An 18,397-nucleotide genomic window follows, 5' to 3' on the forward strand; every position below is an offset into this window, starting at 1 on the left:
CCCGCCCTTTTCTTCCCGTCGGTAATCGCGCCGCTCCCCCCGCCCTTGTGCGTCTCGGAAGGGTCGGTGACGCTAGCTGACGAGCAACGGCGCATGCGTGCTGCGCTACTTTGGCGCAGTGGAGCGTCCGGAGGAGGGCTTCGGTCAGCGTGGAAGGAGACCCGCGTCTCGGCATTTCTGCTTGGAGCCCCGTTGGGGAGATTGAGGGGAGAGTGGCCCCGGGTCGGCGCAGCGCCCTCCCCGTAAACCTCGCCCCTACGGAAGCGGACCAAACCGCCGGAGCCCAGGGACTACTTTGCGAAGTGGAAGAAGATCCGGCGAGGCCCTTCGCTCGGGAGCCGTCCCCTTGCGCGCTGCCGCCGCCATTTCAGGAGCCGCTGCCTGAGGCGCGGGGAGCGACCGGGGGCCGAGGCCGAACGCGAGCGAGGCAGCCGCCGGAGCTATGGCGGCGTCTGTGGGGAACGTGGCCGACAGCACAGGTACCTGTCGCCGTGGCTCCCCTCGCCTTTCTCGGGCCCGGCCGCCGCTCGCGGGGGTGTCGCTGGGAGCCGCCGCGGCTCCGGCAAGGCCTCTCCGCGGGCGGGGGCGCGCGCCGCGGCGGCCGCCGCTGCCAAGGCGGCCGCCAGGGGAGGGGGCGCCGGGCGCCGGCGGCTGCTCCGGGCGCTGGCGTGTCACGAGGCGGGCGCACGTGCGCGGCAGCCGGGGGCCGCCCGGGACGGAAGCGCGGGCCGGCGAGGTCCCCCTCTTGCGGGCGGCAAGGGCGCCGGGGCCGGGTCCCCTTCGGCACCTCCCTGGCCGATGGCTCGGGGGCCGCGGGCGACCGCCGGGCGGGCCGCAGGGGCCCGGAACTCAGTCCCGGGCCTTTTTCCCGGGGTGAGACGCTGCGCGGAAGGAGCCCCCGTGAATTCGTGGGCTGCGGGCAAAGGGGCCTCGGGAGGTGCCGCCTTGTGGGGGTTCGCGGGCCCTGGACTTAGGAAATCGAGTCAGCCTCTCCCAGCCGCTCGTGGGTCGCCGGGCGTCTGCTTCCGTGAATCGGGGGTACCGCGAAGGGAAGAGGAGCTGCGCGGGGTCCGCGCGGTAGCTCCAGGGCCCCGAGGCGGGAGCCGAGCGAGCGAACGACGCTCGGCTGAGGAGCGTCAGTTATTGGCCGGGAGCCGCGGAAATAGCTCTCCGGGAGGAGAGGAGAGGAGGCCCGGCCCGTTCGCTCCCTTCGGCGGGGGCACCCGGCCAGCGGTGGGGGGGCGCAGCGCGTGGCTTGTAGAGCGCAGACCTGCCTATCGGCTCGTCTGTCACGGCGCACGTGCGCAACTTTCCGTGCGGGGTTTTTCCAGTGACCTGTGCAACGGACAGCGCTGCTTTCTTCTGGGTCTGTAGTCGTCCGGAGATGGAACAATACAGTCTGATAAGGTGCAGTAGGGACGCTTGGCGCTTGCGAGCACGGCTGTCTCGTTAAGAATTTCTCTCCGCGCTTCACGTCTTCCTCCCAAACAAAATGGTGGTTATGGTTTGATGCTGGTCTTCCCAGATGATGGCGAATTATAACTTCTGGCAGGCTCGAGCCATCCTGGTTTCCCATTCTTGTTTTAAATCATGAAGGATTGTCACTTACCTCCAAGGGTAGTTACCCAGGGCAGCAGCGGTTGGCTAATAGTAGGGCGAGTGGGCCTTGATTTATCTTAGTGTGATAGGTGGCCAGTAGATAATGATAAAAGGAAGCTCTCAGACAAGTTTGGCTACTAATGATAACCAAAGATGGGATTTATGTATAAATATAATGCGCACAAATTTTTGAATGAAAAATAATTGAATGCTGTGTACTTTTTCATCTTTCAACATTTCAAATGGTACAACTACAATTGAAAGGCAATTTCCTAACTCATTTCTTAAAATTAGTGCGTGGTCTTATTAGAAAAGGAATTGTATCTCTATACTACAGTGGTTTTTCCCCCCCTGAAATGGATGATAACCTTTCTTCTGATAACACTTTTTTTATTTAGCTTGCATATCAAGGGATAAAGAATTGCCCTTGGATTTGAGGTGCTTGTATTCAGTTCCTACCCCTCTGTTGTAGTCAGGTGAAATGGTATGGATGTTTTCCTCCTATATTTTCCATGCGTAGAAACTTATTGTTTTATTATATAAGAGATTGAGGTTGTTCTCAAGTGCCTATATATAAAGTGTGTTAAATTTGCAGATGTGGAGGAAGTCTGTTTGAAAATCTAAAGAAAGCACAAAGATCTTTCAAAAATAGATTTGAGTCAGTTAAAGACAGAGTTAAAGATAGTTCAAAATTATCCAGAAAATTCTTCTTGCTATTGAATGCATCTTGGGCGAGGGACTTTTACTTGCCTTTTAAATAGGAATAATTAGTATTAGTAGTGGAATAAGCCATTTTGGGAAGGTTGCAAAAGGTTCAGATGGAAAACAGAGTTAAAAAAAAAATTCAGCCCCTTCCCTATACAACTTCTGTGTGGGCCTCTGTATTAAGCAGTTCCTAGTCCCTTGGGGGTTGTAACAGATAATCAGCCTTTTTAAAGATTGGTGATCTTTAAAAATAAAATGATACGACGCTGCTGAAATTGCATTATTTTTTTTTAAATCAAACATTTCTGTAGGCATTCTGATTCCACGAGTTATTTGCTAAATTACCATCTTGATGGAAAATTACAGAAAAGTGTTGTGCAAGCTTTTATCAGGCTATTTGCAAAGCTTATACAAATCTTCCTTCTTTCCTCTCCTCTTCAGATACCATTTATGAGTTCAGTTTTTTATCTTTATTTACTATTTGTAATATTGTAGTTTGTGATAAATTGTTCACTTTTTTAGTTCACCACAGTTGATTGCACTTGAATACACTTAATTTTAGGCATTGCTTTGCTCAGTGTTTTAACTAAGTAAGTGTTAGAAAAATCTGATTCCTGATCCAGCAAATGTTGAGTTTTATGATCTCCCCTCTCTGATGATTTTATTGTGGGGAGCATATTGCTCTGGAGCTGACTACAGACGATGAACACACAGGCAAACAAATGGTTTATAGCTTTCTCTGAACAAAGTCTGAAGGTTTTCTCAGCAATGTTAGGTTTATTTGGCAGCTAACCTGTACTTGCTGTATGTGAATATTTCATTGCATGGAATCATGTTTTTCTTTTCTTACATCTGAAAGTTTTGAGACAGCAGGACTTGCATTGAATGATGATAGATGCCTGACATACATTAAAGAAACAGTGGCTGTGGAGGATTTTCAGATAGTTTGGGCCATAGTTAAGCTAAAGCGGAGGATGCTAAGATGAAGGGGCGGGGGAACAGTAATCGGTCAAGGAAAGGATTGGCATCTTTGAAGCTTGACAAGGCTATCATTCATCATTAAGCTAGAGAGCCATATGTCTCTGTCTTTAATCACCAAATACCCCTTGGGTTTTATGTGATGTTGGCATTTCATCTTTTAATTTGTACACCATTGTTTATCCATTTTTGTTCCCATTTTCTAACTTTTTGTTTTCCCCCCTCCCCTGAATGTTTTGGTGATTCTTCAGAACCAACGAAACGTATGCTTTCCTTCCAAGGGTTAGCGGAGTTGGCTCACCGGGAGTATCAAGCAGGAGATTTTGAAGCAGCAGAGAGGCACTGCATGCAGCTTTGGCGCCAAGAACCTGACAACACGGGTGTGCTCTTACTGCTTTCATCCATTCACTTCCAGTGTCGCAGGCTGGACAGGTAGGAGGCTGGTGCCTTTCTGCCCATTGCTTAGGGCACTGCTTAAAAAGAGAGGTTTTGGGCACAGGGACGGGCATTCTGATGTTCCCACTTGGGCTTGGTTCTTTATTTACATGCATGCAGTCCTAGCCAGTGGAGATTCTTGTAGGTAGATTGTGGGCAAGAATATTGTTTTACAATAAAATTATATTTCCAGTATTCTTCCCCTTTCTCGTAGAACTGGAGTTGATTTCTTGCAGAAGTGGGGACTGGATCATGGAAGTCTAATTGCTGTCTTTGAACAAGTAGCATGAAGGGTTTTTAGCAACTCAGTTGTCTCCCAAAGGTTTTCTATGTTCTTTTAAACTTGGTAGAATATTTCAAAATATATTAAATAAGCAGGAAGCCACACTGAAAGTATATCATACCCACAAGTAAAGTTTCTGGTAACATGACAAATTATAAAAACTGCAGGAAATGTTGAATTGAAGGAGAATGTTTCTGCATCAGCAGCTCCTCAGGAATCCAAGAATATGATAATATTAAAAAGTGCGCCTCATGTTAGATGACCAGTCAGCTTTTGGGGGGGGAACGGGCCTCATTGGCCTGGGAAATACCATTTGTGTGACAGAAGTTCTGTGTGTTTGTTCCATTACTGTAATACATGACAAAAGGTAGAACACATATCAGCAATCCCTGGTCCTTAAAGGCCCCCCATGTGAGATTACCAGTGTTGGTGCTGCTGCTGCAGTAATTGCTGAGAAAGAGAGATTGAAGAGAACTCATGTGCCCTGACTCGGTGGTCAAGATTAAGGTAGCTTTTGCTCATCGTTCTCTTCATCAGGGTGTCTTGAATGGGGATAAAGCTTCTCTATCCCTCCTCCAAGGCTCCCTGGAAGCAATAGGATTAAAACTGGCTTTGATGGTTCTGTGGAGGAAGCGAGTGTGTGTGTGTGCATGCCCTGTCATGCTACCCTATTGTGTACCTCTCAGGCTCAAAAAAATGGACAGACTTGCTCTAATGAGTGGCAGTTCATTGTGACCACCTGCAGGCAATTTATTTGATCTACTATTAAAATGTCCCTTTTAAATGTTGAACTCAGTCTGTTGATTTGTAAGAACTGTCAGAGGTCCAGTGGATAATTACTACTTTAATGAAGACATGTTAAAACTTCAAATAATTCTATGTTTCCTCTAGGTCTGCTCACTTCAGCACTTTGGCGATCAAGCAGAATCCATTACTGGCGGAAGCCTACTCAAACCTGGGAAATGTGTATAAGGAACGCGGGCAGCTGCAGGAGGCCATTGAACACTACCGGCACGCCCTTCGCCTCAAGCCAGACTTCATTGATGGATACATTAACCTTGCTGCTGCTTTGGTAGCTGCAGGAGATATGGAAGGGGCAGTGCAGGCATATGTTTCTGCCCTGCAGTACAACCCTGTAAGTTGAGAGAGTGCAGTTCTCTTGGAAATAACTTTTGTCTCCAAAACAACAGTTTTGTCACAGGCCCTTCTAGGTTGCACCTAAAGCCCTTGTACTGCTGTATAGGTGACATTAGCATGGTTAAGGCCTATCTGTGAGAAAACCGTTGATATGTGTGTGAATAGAATAGAAATCTTTATTGTCATTGTACAACTTGTACAACGAAATTAATGCCACCCCAGTGCAGCTTTAAAAATATAAAAACCATAAAACACATAACACACATAAAACACATATTGGGTAATAACTCTCAGAATTTCTGCCTCCCATCCCACTGTTTTGAATTCGGAGAATTGGAATTTGGGTGAATTTCTGTTCACTATCATGCGCTGCTGCTTGCTCGTCCAGCATGTTGGCCGTTCTGCTCTTTTGAGTTGCTATCCATTACTTTATGGATCTCTCCCACTCTTCCGTTAGTGTGTCCGCCCATGCTTCCAACTACAGTTCCTCAGTGCAGGAAAAGTTCCAAATAAGTTGTGATGTGAAAGCTACATGAAGGTTTATTGTCTAGTGAGATAATTTTACAGACGTGTGTTGTTTGCAGACTTGCTTTATGATTCCAAGTAGCACCCTCCAGTCTTTCCCTTTACAGAAAATTATAAAAATATAATCAGTTGATGGTAGTTTCTTTATTGCAGTATTCTCATTTTCAATTTCTGATCTGTCTTTTAAAGTCTTGATTGGTTGTGCTGGGGATGACACAACTCACTTGATTTTCAGGACTTGTACTGTGTGCGTAGTGACCTGGGGAATCTGCTCAAAGCCCTGGGTCGCTTGGAAGAAGCCAAGGTAGGTGTTCTGTAGAATCAGTCTTTTGAAAAATTTGAACGCTTGCACCAAGTCTTCAGTTCTCCGTTGACCTGCAAGAGTCCCAAGACATGGCTGAAAGCTGAAGGCTCTGAATTGCCCCAGAGTAGTGGCAGGGCGAGATATGGCATGCCCATGTTAACCCTTGCTTTAAGGCGAGAAATTGAACATTGAGTCTTGCTGCAGAACTAGACTATCCATTATGGTGAAGTGACTGGCAGGGGCTCCACTACTCCCTGATCTGGAAATAACATGGGTTCCAAACTGAGGCTTGCCTGCTGATGCCAAGCCAGTGACTTAGTCCGTGATTCCTGTGAATGCTCTTCTAAAGTCCTTTGTGGCTTGTAAGTGTAGAAGAACCTTATCAAATGTTACCCTATGAATATGGCATTAAAAAGATTCTTTAACCCTTCCCCTCCCTCTTTCCCCCATATGTTTATAGTGGAAGAAAGGCTAGCAAACAGTATTGTTGCAATTGGGTTCTTTAAAACGATCTGTTTTTGCCCAAATGTCAAGGAAAGGTGTTGGTTTGCTTGGAAAATGACCTGATCAAAGAAAAACTTGCTATACTAAGTGGAAAGGTGGCTTCTAGCAGTCTGGTTTCCAACCAAGAATTTGAATACCAGGATGGGTTTTGAGGCTCTTGGCATAACAAAAACTTGGAATGCAAAAAAGGAAAAGAACAACCTGGAATTGTCTTGTTACAAGCCACCTTACGCATTTGCGCAGCAGGGGTGAGGAGTGTGGAGGAACCAGAAGGACCTCCGCGGCAGTCCTTCGCTTCAAGCCCCGCGCGCATGCTACCAAGTGGAGTGTATAAACAGTGTAGCTGTCTGGCTGGTCGCTGTACCTCCGGGCGGGGGAGGGAATTTTGCTTGTCAGAAGGGTTGGTGGTTGGGCATTGGAACTGTGCCTTTAGAGTATAAGGTGGGCGATGTAGCTGCCCTTGAGATTGATGCTGGTGGCTTTGAAACGTCTTTTTCAGAAGACCAGTGATACTCAGCCTGTCAGGTGGACAGCTAACATGAATTGCACTTCACTGCAGCTTTTAGTGTGACTGGTATAGGCCAAGACACTGCGCCTGCCTTAGGTTGCTGACTTCTTTATTTCAGAGCTTGGAGACACCTAGTTTGAAAGTGTTATTCTGTTTCTGTGAGAATTCCACTAAAGAAGGGGAAGATAACTAAAGATATAAAAATATACACATACTTGAAATAAATTGCAATGTATTTCTTTGGCTGTCAGTGCATTTGTAAGATCAAACCAGCAAGAATATTTGCAATTTCAAGTGAAATTTAAGTTTTGTGGAAATTTCAGAGCCTTTCTTCCAATTCCTGCTGTTTGCAGTTGCCCTGATTAACCCTTTCCCTTCTGCATGTCTCCCATGTTACAGAAAACTGTCCTGAACCCCTGTGTTAGACATATCCAGAGATTTTCAATTGCTTTGTTGAACTTTTTACTAATGATCTTGTTTTATTTTCTCTCTTGTTTTTGGTTTTTCACCATTGATATTGTATTTAGAAGGTTTCAGGTGGGTGAAACCTCCTATTCCATGCGTAAGGTGCCTCGCTGAAGGGAGCTCGAGGCCTGGATCTAGGGCAGACACACTCCTCCTCCTCCTCTTCCAGCAAGGAACGCACCGAAAACTCACATGAGAAATATGGTAACGGGTTTGTAACTGCCACAGCAAAACCATTTGCCTCCATGCCTGAATCTTCTGTCTTGTGGCTTCAGAAGCAGTTTAAGTATTTAATGTACAAGCAAGTAATGCTAGAGAATATTTTATAGTCCTAGCCACAATTCTTTCAAAGATATATTGTAAAAGTAAATTAAAGATGTAAAAGAAGTAATTGGAGTTACTATAGTTAAAGCTTCTAACTCTTCCTGGTGGTTCATTTTTTTCCTTTTTCTTCTTTGTTTGGATTGCAGCGTTCTGCTCTTCTGATGATGCGCTGTGATCCTGCAGTAGCGCAAAGGCTGCGCAGCGGAAATGCGCATTGCGTGCGATTGAGCCCTTGTGAATGGTTGATCAGATGATTCATCTCTAACCGCATGGCTTCCTGAGCCCTGTGCTGTAGGATTTTCGATGTAATTGGATTGCAGTGCATTCAGATTTCAGACGCAAATTTAACATTGACAGTTTTCACACAGGCCTCTCCGGTAGATTAATCAGTCTGGTTGGCCGCTCACAGTCTCCAGGGCCGTTCAACACAGTGCAGCAGTTTGCAGCGATAGCGCAGCGGCGCGCTGTTAGGGAGCGCTTGCGACGTCTTGCGCTTGCATTGCAGGGACCTGAACCTTTGGGCAAACCTGGTATTTGAGGTTTTGGAAGCTGAAGGCAGCGTTGAGATGTGGAGAAAGGCAGGATCAGGACAGGACCCTGGAGTTGAAAGGGTGCAGAGTCTCCTCCAGTCTGTCTCTTTAAATGCACCACTTCCATATGCTACCTGTTTTCAGTAGATCTTTTGGAAGAGGGTGGTCAAGGTCATCCAGTTAGTTTATGTGCTTTTTATCCAGCTTGCTGTCCAAGCCAGTGTGTTAAAAGTTGCTTCTGAAGCTGGCTCTTGCTTTGGATTCCACTGGAATGCAGTTACTCTGGACATCTGGTGGGGGGGGAGGACTGGAAATTTCCTGGGTTGAGTAAGTGTTGCAGTGCAAGGATCAGCGTAACTGATGATGGTGGGTTTGCCCTTGGGTTTTGGTTTGCGCCAGCGCAGGATCAGCCAGCTGTTTACAGCCCTTTAGTTTTGGCGCAAGCAAGCCTATACTGCAGGATCACTTTTGGCGGGTTGGAGAAGGAATACTAACAATATTTTCCTCAATTTTCTTTTGTGCAATTATTCCCTCCCCTTGTATCTATCTATCTTTAACCCTTCCAAGGCCTGTTATTTGAAGGCAATTGAAACTCAACCCAATTTTGCAGTTGCGTGGAGTAACCTTGGCTGTGTGTTCAATGCTCAAGGAGAAATCTGGCTTGCCATACATCACTTTGAAAAGGTAACTATTTGAGAATTTTGACGTTCTGTGTTCAAAATACTTAGCTGAGCACACAGTGAGACAGCCTGGCTGCCTGGGACAAATGTCAGGTTGAACTGGTGCATCTGTACGTGCAGTAGCATGTGTGCCTGAATATTGGTGCCTTATTAACAGTGATCAGGAAGGAAGTAGCCCTTGGAACCTCTAGCTTTTTTATCAGTTCTGAGCTTTGGGAAGGATAATAGTGAAGAGGAAGGAGAGCTGCAGTCTGATAATCACAATAGAAGTGGATGGTGGGAGAAATACTAAGGATGATTTTTTAAAACACATTTCCTCTTGTTTCATTTATAATTTACTATAAGACAAAACTTATTCCCACCCTCTTTGACCTGAGCTTGTGTCCAGGGATATGCTGCCACAAGAACTTTGGAGGGGGTGAGCAGAATGCATGTTCAGCTTGTTAGCTTTGGATTTCAACCACAGCACATCTTTACTTTCATATACTTTCAGATAGATAGATAGATATCACTTTTGGTAGGCCATGGAGATAAGATGAAAGAGACACACTAGGGAAAGGGCCTTCAAATGTGAATTTGGTAGCACCTTTGCCTCATGCTGCTGATTCTGACTGCTTAGCCAGTAGGAAGTAGAGTTTGTCAGACGGTCTGAGGCAGACCTCTTACTGTTGTCTTCAATTTTCTAAGGCTGTGACCCTTGACCCGAACTTCTTGGATGCTTACATCAATCTGGGGAATGTCTTGAAGGAGGCCCGGATATTTGACAGGTAATCAGACAAAATGGATTCTTCCCAGGCTAGGGCTTGACTTCTATCCACCTGTGCTCCCTATGGATGGTTGGGGGTCAAGAAAGTGTAGGGTCACCCTAGTCTGTTTACTGAGAAACAGTCACAATCCTTGGGGAGTTACAGAGGTAGTGCTTCTTGCAGAGGAGGGGAAACCGTGATGTAATTTACCATCCCTGCCAGTGTCCCATTTTTTATATGCATGAATTAAAACAAGCACCGTCTTGTGTGGTCGTTGTTCTTGTTCCCTGTGGACCATCAGCTTGACTTGTAGAGCCTCTTGTTTTAGAGCTGTTGCAGCCTACCTGAGAGCCCTGAGCCTGAGCCCGAACCACGCAGTCGTGCACGGCAACCTAGCCTGCGTCTATTATGAGCAGGGGCTGATTGACTTGGCTATAGACACCTACAAACGTGCCATCGAGCTGCAGCCGCACTTCCCCGACGCTTACTGCAACCTGGCCAACGCGCTCAAGGAGAAAGGCAGCGTAAGACAGCCTGACTGGCTGGCTGGCTGGCTGGGGATGGGCCTGAGTGGTCAGGAGGGATGGCTTTCCGTATCAGAGCCTGTTTGCGTTGTAAGGAGCGTTAGGCTGAGGTTTTTGAAAAACTGCCGTTCTCTTTTCTTTCTTTTTTAGAATGCTAAACTTAGTGTAATCCGTGTTCACAGGTTGCCGAAGCAGAGGAGTGTTACAACACAGCTCTTCGTCTGTGTCCCACTCACGCGGATTCCCTCAATAACCTGGCAAACATCAAGCGGGAACAAGGAAATATCGAGGAGGCTGTTCGCCTCTACCGTAAAGCTCTTGAGGTCTGCTTGTCAGTCATCATCCACGATAGTCAGGGTCACGTGTATCCTTAGAAAGCCTGGCCGGCTTTCTTTAATTTCGGGGTGCTGAATTGTAGAAATGAAGGCTAAGAATGTCAGCTTGGAAAAGAAGGGAGATTATTCCCTTGAATTTTGTATACCTCTTTGTCAGGGTTACATTTGCTTCTGTTTCTAAGGGGCCTCTGCAGGGAGATTGAAAATCCCTCCCCTCTTTCTGACCAGCTAGTGCAGGAAGAGAACGATCAAAGAGGCAGGAGAAATAAGAAGGGAGGGACTATGTGAGGAGGGATAGCTTGGTGAGCTAAACAGAGAGCAGGATGATCAGTTCACCGCACACAGTGGTTCTGGGCAGCTCCAGGAAGGCATGTGGCATGTCATTCAATATACGTAGATCATTTTTTCAGTAGTTCTTTTCAAGTAAGAAAAGGATGCAAAAACAATTTAGTTCTTCAAGACAGTCTTGGGCAGTGAGGTTTTCTTAGAAGAACTAAGACAATCTTATTTCCTGCAGGTTTTCCCAGAATTTGCAGCTGCTCATTCCAATTTAGCAAGTGTTTTACAACAGCAGGGAAAGCTACAGGAGGCACTCATGCATTACAAGGAAGCTATCAGGTAAGGTCTTAAGCATTTGGACAGGTTGTTGGATTAAGCGTATAGAAACAGGTGTGAATGAATGGCTGAATGTTGGCCAGTAAAATATTCTTCTGGTGCAAACAGTGCAATCTCTCACACCCCCTCTTCCCCTTTTTTGTAATTTAGAATCAGCCCCACATTTGCAGATGCCTACTCCAACATGGGGAACACCTTGAAAGAGATGCAGGATGTCCAGGGAGCTTTGCAGTGCTACACCCGGGCCATCCAAATAAACCCTGCCTTTGCTGATGCCCACAGCAATCTGGCTTCCATCCACAAGGTTCGCTGGGGCTGGTTCAAGTCGGGCACAGTGGCCGCGGTAGCCAGCAGGCTGCCCTTGCTTAGCTGCTCTTCCTCTGCTTCCAGGATTCAGGGAACATACCAGAGGCCATTGCTTCATACCGTACTGCTCTGAAACTGAAACCTGACTTTCCTGATGCCTACTGTAACTTGGCACACTGCTTGCAGGTAAGGAGAGCTTTTGCTGCCTCCTAGGAATTACTTCCTTTGTGAAAAGCACCAGGGTTTTGGAGGGTCATCCAACTTTGCAGCATGCAAGCAAGCCCATCTGAAGAACGTGACTGAGAACTGTCAAAGGAAAAAGCTGTGGCTCAGTTGTGGAACCTCCAGCTGGGTCTGGAAAGGACTCTTGCCCATAGCAGTCAGCATAATCCATGCCAAGTGAGAGCTGTGTTTCTGTTATGAGGTCACAAATGATACTTCCTTGAGCTTGAATGTGTTCTTTGAACATTGGGCATTCTGTGTATTTGTAAGTCCTACATGAACAGCGCTAATGCCATATGCTGTTTTATCTTTTTAAGATTGTTTGCGATTGGACTGACTATGACGAACGAATGAAGAAGCTGGTTACGATAGTTGCTGATCAGCTGGAGAAGAACCGTCTCCCTTCTGTCCACCCTCACCATAGCATGCTCTACCCGTTGTCTCATGGTTTCCGAAAGGCTATTGCGGAGAGACATGGAAACCTGTGTTTGGACAAGGTGGGTTTACTGCTCAAAAGCTTTGGTGTTTATTCCTCTAGAAGACGTGGGCTTGTAAGTGATGGGCCCCTTTTTACCGCCCTAGAAGTAGCCTGCCTTTTTTTTGTTGCCAGATCAATGTGCTTCACAAGCCTCCCTATGAACACCCTAAGGAGTTAAAGGCCAGCGAAGGACGGCTCCGTGTGGGCTATGTGAGCTCTGACTTTGGGAATCACCCCACTTCTCATCTCATGCAGTCAATCCCAGGCATGCACAACCCTGACAAATTTGAGGTAAGGGGCCTTTGAAAAAAGTTGGGCACCTTGCTTCGGTCTAGTGTAAATGTCCTGATCTAGTAGTTGTGGCAGGTTGTGCCCTTTGTAAATGGAGCCTTTTTTGGTCAGGCTTCTTGGGAGGCTCTGGTGAACCTGAATCCCAAGTGTTTCGGTATTGCTCCTTTCTAGGTATTTTGCTACGCGCTGAGCCCCGACGACGGCACCAACTTCCGAGTAAAAGTAATGGCTGAAGCAAATCATTTCATTGACTTATCTCAGGTAGGAGCAATCCCCAGGATGCTTTTCTGAGCAAGGGGAGCAGAAGTTCTGAATTTTGGGCTCTGAGCATAGCAAGCTGCATAGAATAACATGGTTTCATTGTAAAAATAGTGGGGCATTATCTTAAGCATGAGATGAAAATTACTGTAGTTCCAGAGTTAACCAGCGCAGCATGAAGGACAGGTCATGTGCTCTACTAGTAAACGATCATGGCAATTAAAGGCTGCACTATAGCATTTGGAATAACTTGTCCATGCTTTTAGCTTTATGTCTGGAGATTTAGAAGTTGTAGCAAAATTTGTGATGTCTTCCTGCAGTCTGTATTTTTGGAAAATAAAGTCAAGCATTGCCCTGATACCTCAGTTTGTGAGTTTGGGCTGCCACCCCTTAATTTGGCAGGTTGAAGCAAGGCAGAAAGATGTCTTAGCAGCATGTTCTAATTTTGGCACCCACCCCAGGTTCCATGTAACGGAAAAGCTGCCGATCGCATCCACCAGGACGGCATACACATCCTTATTAACATGAACGGCTACACCAAGGGAGCCCGTAATGAGCTCTTTGCCCTCAGGCCAGCGCCAATCCAGGTAATGGAGATGTCCTGGAAGTCACACCTGATGCAGGCTTCCTTCTGTGAAAATTCCCTTCTTTCTCCCTACTTCCTTCAGACCTTATTTTGTACAAATAGTAGGTGAATTTTGCCCATGTTGTTACAAAGGAGTAGCCAAACTTAAGGTGCATGGTAAAAGCAGTTTGTCCCACCTTGGTTGGTTCACAGGTGAATGGCCCAAATCTCACTTATGTCATAAATACCATGTTTCACATTCTTCAGATCCTCCTGCTTGCAGTACAGAGGTCTTTCTCGCCAGTAGTAATCTTATTATCTAATGCATTTACATATTAAATATTATATGTAAATACATTACATAATCATTTAATGTATTTAAAACTATCATTAAAACTGGTTCCTTGGTTTTATTTTTTAAAAAATCATGTCCTTAGCTGTCCACTAAGTACATGAAGTAGTAATCATCCTGCGTTGTCTCTTCTGGAATTTTGTGAGAGGGGTTTTCCTGGCTGGTTGTGACAATTGCTGTCTTGTTACTTTTGTGAATGCAAGTTGATGTGTTCTTTCAAGACACTGTTAGGTTTTTGTGGTGACCTTGACGTGAGATGTGTTTCATCTTCCCTTCTATCTAGGCTATGTGGCTGGGCTATCCTGGCACTAGTGGGGCATTATTCATGGATTATATCATCACGGACAAAGAAACATCACCCATAGAAGTTGCTGAACAGTACTCTGAAAAGCTGGCTTACATGCCAAATACATTCTTCATTGGAGATCATGCTAACATGTTCCCACACTTGAAGGTACTCAGTGAGCAAGGCTAGGATCAATGCTTTGTTTCATTCTCTCAGTTTTTTCTCTGAACTTAAACATTAAGAAAACATTAAAACCCATATTCCAGCGTTCTCAAATTAAAGCCTTTCTTTTCTTTCAGAAAAAAGCCGTTATTGACTTCAAATCGAATGGGCATATTTACGATAACAGAATTGTTCTGAATGGCATTGATCTGAAGGCCTTCCTTGACAGCCTACCTGATGTAAAAATAGTGAAGGTGAGACCATTTCAGCAACGTGTATAGCATAGCACGAATATGCAGACAACTAAATGGCATTTTGCAGAAGATTGCAAATGGGGAAATGAAAACGCTGACCTATTCTGGAAAGGGAGGGGTAGGGAATATACAAAGCGATATGTTAACTGTATTTCTGTATGTAATTGGCTAGACTTTAGCATTCGCTGCTTCCTCTTTCTGAAGGAATGCCTTTAGATAAACAGCGTTTACTTGTCTTGGCTTCCAGATGAAATGTCCTGATGGAGGAGACAACGCAGACAGCAGTGCTGGTCTCAGCATGCCTGTCATCCCCATGAATACCATTGCAGAAGCTGTGATTGATATGATAAATCGTGGACAAATTCAGATAACAATAAATGGATTCAACATTAGCAATGGATTAGCCACTACCCAGGTGAGAAACTGTGTGTCCTGGCTCCTTATTTGGAATTCTGGAGTTCATGCAGTTGAGGGTCTTGGTTGTTGAAGGAGGAAGAGGAAGAGGGAGCTGACCTTGTGGAAAGCAGTAGAATGGGAAGAAGGAAGGCCTGTGGGCAGAAGGCCACAGTTGCTGCTCAGCAGCTCCTGAGGCCCTGTTAACTCAATTTTACTCATTTCATTTAGATTAACAATAAAGCTGCAACTGGTGAGGAGGTTCCACGCACCATCATTGTCACCACTCGATCCCAATACGGACTGCCTGAAGATTCAGTTGTATATTGTAACTTCAATCAGCTTTATAAGATTGACCCTTCCACTCTACAAATGTGGGCTAATGTGAGTAATTAGATATGGATTTTCTGGGTTGTTTTTGAAACACGGACTTGAGGATGGAGTTTTGTCTAGGTTATGTTGTATGTGCTTGCTAATCCTTCGGGTTCGAAGAAGACACGCCATTATGCAATTCATCTATGGACACAGGTGGCTCTGCAGTCCCAGTCTGGAAGTGCAGCATCTAGCACGAGGGGGGCACTGGAAGTCCATTGTTGGAGTAACTCTGGGTGCTATTCTGTGACGCTGCTCATGGTTTTCTGTCACTTTTTGGTGGCGCCTGTCTTCAAAGCCGGTGGAGGCTTCCTAGGAAGGGCTCGCCAGCGGGTTCTGTCAGCAGCCGCAGCTTCTGATTCCCTCGGCTGGATGTCACAGTGGCGTAGGGTTTCTTTCGCAACATCTTTGTAGTGCTTGCATGGTTGACCTTGAGGTCTCTTCCCAGACTCCAGTACGCTATGGAGCAACTGGCAAGGCATATGGTGGTCATCCATTCTGATGACGTGTCCTACCCCACCACATCTGGGCTCTGATAATCAGGGACTCAGTGCTGGTGGACTCTGTGCGATCCAAGATCTCCAGATTGGAGACACAGTCTTGCCAATGTACGGAGTCCAGGACTCTCTTCCATGTGGGAGAGAAGGGGTAACCACATCTCTGGCCTGATCCTGGAGTCAATTTGTGTGTCCAAAGACCCATCACTCGAGATGATGCTTCCCAAGTATTTGAAGCTGTTTACATTTGTCAGCTGGGTGTCGTCAACAGTGATTCTTGGTTCTGCCTAGGAATGCCTAAAACCTCTCATTTTGTCTTTTCTGCATTTAGATCCTGAAGCGTGTTCCAAACAGCGTTTTATGGCTGTTGCGTTTCCCAGCCGTGGGGGAGCCAAATATTCAGCAGTATGCTCAAAACATGGGCCTTCCCCAGAACCGCATCATCTTCTCTCCAGTTGCTCCCAAAGAAGAACATGTGAGGAGGGGCCAACTTGCTGATGTCTGCCTTGACACCCCCCTTTGTAATGGCCACACTACAGGGATGGATGTGCTCTGGGCTGGGACTCCAATGGTCACAATGCCAGGTAAGACGGAACATAGTTGTGAAGTTGGAGGGGGCTCTGCTTGTTCAGCCCCTTCCTTAGTCCGTCAAGAAAGCAGCCTGTGCTTGAAGTGTGAGCTTCTTACGTTCTGCCACCAGGAGAGACACTCGCATCCCGTGTTGCTGCCTCCCAGCTGACTTGCCTTGGCTGTCCTGAACTCATTGCAAAGAGTCGGCAGGAATATGAAGACATTGCAGTGAAACTGGGAACTGATCTAGAATAGTAAGGATATGTCTGAGGGGAGTGGGAACATGGTTGTGGATTAAGTCCTGAAGGACAGCATGTTCCTTCAAAGAGGGATGGGAATGGTGATGTTATCAGGTCAGACCGTTCCTGAAGGATGGCTTAGCCTGGGCCAAGTACATGGAAACATGAGAAAAAGTGAGCTTCTGAAGGCTGGGTGGTGCGTTTCTAATCACTGGGGGTTTATTCTCCCTCCTGTAGCCTGAAGAAAATACGCGGCAAGGTCTGGAAGCAGAGAATATCCAGCCCCCTGTTCAATACAAAGCAGTACACGATGGAGTTGGAGCGGCTGTATCTTCAGATGTGGGAGCACTGTGCGGCTGGCAACAAGCCGGAACACATCATCAATTCCCTTGAGAGTGGCGAATCTGCCTAAAGCAACTGGCACGTGGAAAGCGATCAGGAGGGCTCCTGAGCAGAGGCCACGAATAGGGAGCTGAGGACTTCACCTCTGCTTCATCTGCCTGGTACTTGTAGCAGAAATGATCTATGGTTGAAACTGGAGAGTGCAGCTGGACTTACCTCCTGCATGATGGGGAGATGTGGAACATTTTGTCCTGTGTAAAGCATTTGCCGCTGAGCTCTGTTGGGCCCCGATGTGTGTCTCCGGGCTGGGCTTTACGAGGAAAGGTGTAAAATGGCCAGGCAGCTGTGATTTCATGGATCGATTCAGTTTTCCTAGGAGTTAGATCTTTCTCTTCCTTTGTGGACTGGAATTGGAGCTTTTTTAAAGAGTGGTTTTCGGGTATTCCTGTTGGTACATGTGTGGGTCTGACAAGATTTCCAGCTAGTTTGAGTTGCTCCTCCCCAAGAGTATCTCTGCTGGTGAAGCTTTTTTATGGGTTTTATAAACCACTTGAGCCAACATCAGCCTCCTTAATGTTTGCCACGTCCCCTGGGCTTTGTGTGCTATAGACTCCGATGAGGGCTTTTTTTAAAAGCCTCATCTGACAATTAACTTCAGAATGGCACACTTCTCTGTAGAAAAGATAAATTGAATTTAAAATGTAGTCTCCCCATCTTTCCTTGAAATATGTGGAGAAAACCCAACCTGGTGCCAAATGCCTGTTCCTGCAGGAAAAATAATTATGTACGGAGTTGCAGGCGTAGCCACTGTAGCAAAGACTTTAAAAAATAAAGCTCTGGTTTGACCAGGTTGGCCCACGGACAGGTGTTTCGCCCTTCCTCGACAAAGCAATTATGTGCAGGGCGGCTGACCTCTTGACCTGCCTTTGTAGGCTCTCTTACTAAATGAAGCTCTTCTGTTGACTTCAGCAGAAATGCAATCCCAGGTAAGTATGGATTTTCTTTTCAGCGTCTGCCTCCCGTCTGAAAGGGCTTCTCACGGCCCGTGGAGCGTACAGAGGTTGAAAGGCAGAACAACAACAACAACAACAACAACTCGTCCCCCTCCCCCTCCCCCTGAGGCGCCCCCAGATGAATTGTAGCCCCTCCTTTGGATGCAGTTACCTTCTGAATAGGCAGGAAGAAGGGACTCGTCCGACTTCTATCTGCTTTGTGCCTGCAAATTAACAGTAGTGTCAATGGCCCGATAGTGCTGCGCGCAGGTACTTGATAGTCCCCTACGTGGGGCTGGTAGAGCCTAACCTTAGCCCCACGAGTCGATGCTTCAGTGTGGGGCCGTTGGTCTCTGCCGGGCCGGAGCCAGTGGGGGGGGCTCCCCCTGCGGCACCAGCGTGCCACTCCGTGGGGGGCGGGGCCCGCCAAGCCCCACCTTGCGCTAGGAGGGCGGAGGTGGGTGCGTGTCCCTGGAGTGAGTGTGCGGTGTTGTGCGGCCGGACAGAGTAACCGCTGTGTAGCGCGAGGGGAGAAGAGCTGTTTGTACTCCGCTTGCTGCTGTACCAGCTTTTGTTTTCAGATGAGTGTCTGATAAATACAGATGAAATAAATCACTGGCC

General features: G+C 46.8%; 1 protein-coding gene across 2 annotated transcripts; it reads left to right on the forward strand.

Annotated features, from left to right (window-relative positions):
* The first annotated feature begins 101 nt into the window (after positions 1–101).
* OGT (O-linked N-acetylglucosamine (GlcNAc) transferase) lies at positions 102–18,392 on the forward strand. Of its 2 annotated transcripts, none has more exons than XM_088151548.1 (22): positions 102–479; positions 3,534–3,714; positions 4,892–5,135; positions 5,898–5,966; positions 8,865–8,981; positions 9,665–9,744; positions 10,052–10,247; positions 10,430–10,570; positions 11,100–11,200; positions 11,348–11,501; positions 11,588–11,689; positions 12,043–12,222; positions 12,336–12,494; positions 12,666–12,755; positions 13,214–13,339; positions 13,953–14,123; positions 14,255–14,371; positions 14,619–14,786; positions 14,996–15,148; positions 15,965–16,217; positions 16,334–16,457; positions 16,680–18,392. In XM_088151548.1, exons 1-22 carry the CDS (start codon positions 443–445, stop codon positions 16,852–16,854), a joined length of 3,138 nt encoding a protein of 1,045 aa, XP_088007674.1. In that variant the 5' UTR covers positions 102–442; the 3' UTR covers positions 16,855–18,392. The 2 variants fall into 2 exon arrangements, with proteins under 2 accessions (XP_088007674.1, XP_088007675.1); XM_088151549.1 differs by having other exon boundaries at positions 3,564–3,714.
* Positions 18,393–18,397: the final 5 nt, after the last annotated feature.

Source organism: Python bivittatus, unplaced genomic scaffold (genome assembly GCF_059951505.1).
Source record: "Python bivittatus isolate LINGU-HERP-01145 unplaced genomic scaffold, Pbiv_v1 ctg000670_np1212, whole genome shotgun sequence".
Lineage (NCBI taxonomy): Eukaryota > Metazoa > Chordata > Lepidosauria > Squamata > Pythonidae > Python > Python bivittatus.